Consider the following 6,000-nt stretch of genomic DNA (forward strand, 5'->3'; position numbering starts at 1 on the left):
ATCCCAGTGCAGACAAATCAGTGTTATGTGACAAAATTTCAAAAGCTGTTGTGTTGTTTCTTTGTCTTTTTTTTTGTAATTGGACAGTTGTGGGCTCAGTAAACGTTTCTAGAGCCTTCATAAACTCAGTTTTCGGTTCTTTTTTTTTAATGTAGTCTATCTTTGCCGACAAAAAAAAATAGATTTCCGAGCAAATGCCGTCAGAAAGCATGACGTCAGAGGGAGCTGCAGTGCCAGAACTTCAGTGCCGCTTCTCCACCACCTGCATTTCGTTCTTCAATCTTTGCTTCCTAAGCCCCCTCCAGCGGTAAGAGCGGCATTTTTGTGTGCGTGGTATGGCAGAGAATAATTTATTAGCACAGATCAATTTTTTTTCTCTCTCTTTGGAATCCCTTTGACGTCTCAATGTAAAGATAAATTTACGAGAGGCGATGTTGTAGAGGGGCTCCGGATTATTCTTTAGCACCTGGCGTTCTTTCATGTGCACGTGAATGTAAACATTCGAGTGTTTTTTTTTTTTTCATTTTGCGTCATCGAAATGGCGGCTGTCGTGGGCGGGAGCCAACGCGTAGACCTCGTGTTACACAAGAGAACGTCAGAGCCGCTGTTCCATCACAGCGGGTAGAGTAACGTAACTACTGAATTTTCGTATGGAATAAGACGCATGCAAGAATAATGGACACTATTAGCTGTTTTAATTGTTGTAGGGGTGTGCATGCCAGAGGACGCAATTCGCGCGCTGGGGCCACATGACCATGAGGCTAGGAGTGTTTTTTTTTATCCTTGCAAATAAGAGTGCCTCTAACGTGTCTGTCTGTGGGGTCAAATAAGTAGGCCGTGGCGTTTTATGTGTATATCTGAATGAGTTTTTGTCTGTCTTCTTCTGGGCCAAAAATAATTGTTCGTACCACAGAGCTTATTTCAATGTACTTTTTGAGATGGATTGCTCGGAGGCTGACATTACTGATACGAGAAACAAAAATACATAATCGATGAACTAGCAAAATTCAATTAATTAAGATTTAAATTATTTGCGCGGCAAACGTTGGAATTTCAGACATTGTAGCCACCGTGTTCTTGAGATGTGCCCACTTGAAAGGAAATATTTTGAAGAATTAATTCCCGAACTGCGCGAGCAAATACATTGTGGCGTCAGTAAGCTTTGTGTTTTAATGTAAGAAACGCCGCTTTGTTAAAATAAAGTTAGTAGAACAGCAGTGCGTTTTCGCCGCAATTTGACGGCGCACATCCTAAAAACTGGTGCCAACGTGAGATTTTGTTTTTAGTGATTGTGCGCATAGCAAACTCGCCGGCTACAATTCGAAAATCGTATTACGTGCCGTAAGGTGATTGGCGAGGAACTAGTCAAAATCAATCAATTGCGTATTTCGATTTATCGTGCAAGGGATGTTAGCCTCTTCCAGAAATCCAGCTGAAGAACTATGATTGCTTTATCTGTCGCACGTTATGACATATCTCTGAATTTTGAATTTTAGGTGAAGAAAATAGCAGCACTCTTCAAAACCAAACGCGACTTCTTCTTGGCCGCCAGTTGTGCAACACGTCAAACCTCGACGTCGGACGTCAGTACGTCATATTTGGCAAGGACAGCGATGACGACATCACGGATGGAGGTTTAAGGTAGGCGTACTGCGCCTCCACAGTGCGTCTCTTGTCACCCGAGGAAATGGAGCCTTCTGTCTATAAACTCGATGGCGTCTAGCCTGCTGTCTCAATTTGGCGACATACCGAATCTGAGCTTGCGTGTTTGAACGCTACGCCTAGGCGAGAGAAAGCGTGATTGTGACGTCATGTGTAGTCACCTTAAACAAGAAGCTGCCTCTGAGAACAATGCTCTGCGTACGAAGTTTCAAGCGAGGGTGAGTGTTCCAAGAAGCTCCATTCACTGAGATGCAAAAGTTTCAATTGTCATACCTGAGTGTTTTAAAAGATGTCATGAGATGAGAGCAGGTAAACCTGTCAATCCAAAGTTCATAGAAAGGGAAAGTAGGCAGATTTAAATTCATTCTTGTGTGCCAGGAAGCGCCTGAATTTTTTCGTGACGAACACAAATATAACATTACTAATTAGTGCAATGCAAATATTCTCATTCAGACAAAATACGTTTATCACACGCTAAACGCAAGTATGCAAGCTATATAGATGCGTAGTCTTTTAGCGTTTTTCACGGTCCAGTATCAACAATTTCTCGTGTGCGTCACAGATGATGTAACTAGGGGAAACGGAGTCCATATGTAATTACATGTGGTCTCCTTGTCCTCCGCATGGAATGAAAGGATTCCACAGAAAAGCACGAAGTTGTCTTTTGTTGGCGCGGCCGCACCATCACGCATGGCGGGCCATTGATATTTGATTTGACACTTGCCGAAGGCACCATGATATAAGGAAACCGGTGCTCTGCTCTTGTATTACCTTCATCCGCGCCCCTTACAGGCCCTTTTTTATCACCGCTTATACAACTGTATTATCAAGTGCCTAGTTTACTGTCGGCTCCATGCAATTCTGAAATACGTAACTGCCAATTTTACCACGTGACTGAATTTCAGGTATTTAGCCTGAACTTCGAAGTCGTGATTTAAAAGCACCCTACCATTGGCTACAAATGAACGTGGCGGGCCCAGCGGGCCAGGTCTTCTCTACCGCCTTGGCCAAACTGCAAGCCCCTCTTGTGACAACTGAGGCTCTGTTGAACGAGCACATAATTCTAAACTGTAGAGTGCTCAGTGGTGGAATGGTCACACAGGAGACAATTAAACATGGAAACAATCTCTCAGGACCCTCTGATATTTACGCACATATTAGGTCTGTGACACTTCCCATCAACGCAACGTGAAGCGCTCGATTTCTTTGTTGTTGTTTGACTGCCCTGAATCGCAAGCCTGTCTCTAGAAAATCTAGCCCTCGTTCGGACATTAATGCACGTCAAAATTTCGGCAGACGCACTTAAGACTGCTTACGTGTGCAATTTCGAAAGCATTATAGTCGCTTTAGCATTATCTATGATCAGAGTTTGCTGATTATAGCCAACCCTGACCGACGAAATCTGAAGAACAAGGGACGCGCGGGAGGAAGCGCGTGCATCTTATTGGATTGGATTGGATTGGATTCAGTGGCCTCACCCTTTGTAACGGGTGGGAATCACCGTGAAAAAGTAGCGATGTCATGGCCTTAGTAGGTAACAATCAGGTACATGCACACATACACTCGTAACGCGGCGCCATCTCCTTGCCAATTGGCTGCGCCATCACGTGTCCAATGACGTACGCGCCAGGCACACCGGGTACCAGAACCACGGAGCCGCCCTGGCGTCTGGGAAGCGTCCTCGTCTCACACACCGGAGGCCCGGGTTCGATTCCCACCCAGACCAAAATCTACCACATATTCTTTTCAAAGCCACTGATTTACGTTGTTTTCAGGAACCTTCAGGTGAACTTTGATTTCGCTCCGAGCTTTTTTTGACGTGCTTTTTTTCTCTTTGCACCCTTTGACATTTTTGGAACCATAGCTCGGTCACTACGACGCCGGATTTTCGCGTAATGGGGCATGCAATGCGCTCGCGCAATAAACAGTCAAAAAGTGAAATCAAGACGACCCATACATTCGGACAAGGCGGACTCCAATGTGAAATCAAGATATCATGTAGCGTTGTCTTCTTTTTTCGTTTTCTTTTTCTGCCCTCATTTATCTGTCGACTTCCTCTCCGCTCCCCTCCACCATGGCAGACCAGCTTGTATAATCAAATATTGCTACGCCGGCAAACCTCCGTCGTTTTAAAGAAAGAGGTGTCTTCCTCTCTCTATTTTGTTGAAATTTCTCGCACCCGAATGACAGATGTAAAATTTATATATTTTCGCTCCAACCTTACTTCTTGCATTGTCACGGCGGGAACCAAGTGAATCTTTAAGTCCTACCGAAACAGTGTCTGCAGAACGTGATACTGTAGACTCTTTATTTTTGTTTTCTTTGTTGCTTTTCAGCGTCAGGTACCCGCTGAATCACAGAGTTCGCATCTACCATACTTCAAGTGGTTCCAAACTGCCAAAGGAAGAAAAAAGTGTGCAAAGAGCCATAGGGTGGCTCTCTAACGGGTTTATCAGCGACGGTGGCTGTAATGAATAAATGTTTCAGAACAGCAACTTGTTCTTGGTGTTCAAAGTTCTCGTTACGAGCGGGGGAACAAACGACGTTTTAAGTCTATAGCCCCACGATGACTTTCATTTCCTTATTTCTGCGTCAGATTATCCGGCCAACTGACAGCTACCGACATTCCATCGCCTTCGAGTAGCTGTCCGCCACCACGTGATCACTGGATGGATCTACCATTGTCGAACCACGAACTTAAGGCAGCCTTAGCTTTCAGGCAGCCTGTGAGCAGTGTGGGGACCACGCACACTGTTGATAATATAGACTGCGTAATAGAGACTGTTTAAGGTAGACTGTGTGATGAGTTTTCGTGAGAGTGCGCTGATGAGTTTTCGTGAGAGTGCGCACAGTTCACCTCCCTCAACGCGGCACGAGTTGCGGCGTGATTAATTGCGTGCAGTGCCTCTCGTGGATTAGTTTGGCAATGCAGCAATCTGCGGAGCCCACGTTTCCTGTGGCAGTCGATTGGTCGGTAATCTTCGGTCACGGCGTTGCAACCCAGCGCAATTTCGTTTGAGCTATAAAACGCAGGAACGACGCCATAGCTATAGTTTTGTTACGGTTAGGCAACAGACGGCTGTTACAGCGATTCATGGCCTGTCTTGCTGTTCATCGGAACATGTAATCCTGCTGTGTAGCCACACATCAGCCCCAGGACCTGACGGAATTTTCTACCGAACTCTGTGTCACGGGGGGGGGGGGGGGGGGAGCGAGTGAGAGGAGTTCTTAAGGTGTACAATGAATCTTGGAGAGATAGCACGCTACCAACAACCTGGAAGACAAGTCGCCTTGTTCCACTGCTGAAGCCTGGCAAGTCGCCGTTGGAACTCTCATCATATCGCCCGATCGCTTTGGCGAGCTGTGTGGGCAAATTAATGGAGAGGATGGTCCTAGGACGCCTGGAGTGGTACTTGAAGTACCACAACACCTACCCAGATGCCATGGCGGGCTTCCGACGCGGTCGATCATCGATCGATAACGTCGTCGATCTGGTCACCTACATTCAACATGAGAAAGGCAGTAAGCGTCTCAGCGCTTCTTTATTCCTCGACGTTAAAGGGGCGTATGACAACGTTACGCATGAAGCCATCCTCTCTGCTCTCGTAGAGGTAGGAGTGGGTGGTCGGATGTTTCAATGGATACGGAGCTATCTATCCATGCGATCCTTCTTTGTAAGCACCGAGAAAGACCATACTTTTCTACATTATAGCTACCGCGGCGTCCCCAAGGGCGGTGTACTTAGCCCTGTTTTATTTAATCTAACACTAATTGCTCTCCTTGAGCACGTGCCAACCCCTGTCAGGCTATCAATGTACGCGGATGACATCTGCACATGGATGTCTGCAGTAACACGCCTACAATTGCGAGCGAGAATTCAGAGGGCCGCCGCACAAACTGCTATCTACCTCCGTAATCTAGGCCTGAAAATTTCCTCCGAGAAATGCGCACTAGTGTCATTTACGCGCAAACCCATGGCAAACTACAGTGTAATGATATATGGCCAATTAATACGAAGGGTCCGATCGTACAAGTTCCTAGGTGTCATAATCGACAGGGACTTGTCATGGAGCCCACACCTATCATACGTGAATAAACGGTTGACAGGCATCTGCCACTTGTTGAAGTTTTTCGCTGGCAAGACCTGGGGAATGTCGCCAAGCGCCATGTTGCAACTGTACACGGTGCTTTTTCTAGGATTTCTGCGATACAGCTTGCCAGCAATAAACAACACAGGTAAAACGAATCCACGCACAATACAAAGTCTTCAGGGTCAAGTGCTCCAGATCTGTCAAGGCCTGCCTCAGAGTTCTTCAACAGTGGCTACGATAGCAATCG

At 46.2% G+C, this 6,000-nt stretch overlaps 1 protein-coding gene across 6 annotated transcripts in view; it reads left to right on the plus strand.

Annotated features, from left to right (window-relative positions):
- LOC142557411 (venom factor-like) overlaps positions 1 to 4,161 on the plus strand; it is a 143,147-nt gene extending 138,986 nt beyond the window's left edge. For 4 of the 6 annotated variants that reach the window (XM_075669223.1, XM_075669227.1, XM_075669226.1 and 1 more), the window contains 2 exons: positions 1,497 to 1,641; positions 3,999 to 4,161. In XM_075669223.1, the coding sequence (XP_075525338.1) occupies positions 1,497 to 1,641; positions 3,999 to 4,140 (287 nt within the window). In that variant the 3' untranslated portion in view covers positions 4,141 to 4,161. Of the gene's footprint in view, positions 1 to 1,496; positions 1,642 to 3,998 lie in introns of those variants that run through there. The other 2 variants (XM_075669224.1, XM_075669228.1) reach the window with 2 other exon arrangements.
- Positions 4,162 to 6,000: the final 1,839 nt, after the last annotated feature.

The sequence above is a fragment of the Dermacentor variabilis genome, chromosome 9 (genome assembly GCF_050947875.1).
Source record: "Dermacentor variabilis isolate Ectoservices chromosome 9, ASM5094787v1, whole genome shotgun sequence".
Taxonomy (NCBI): Eukaryota; Metazoa; Arthropoda; class Arachnida; order Ixodida; family Ixodidae; genus Dermacentor; species Dermacentor variabilis.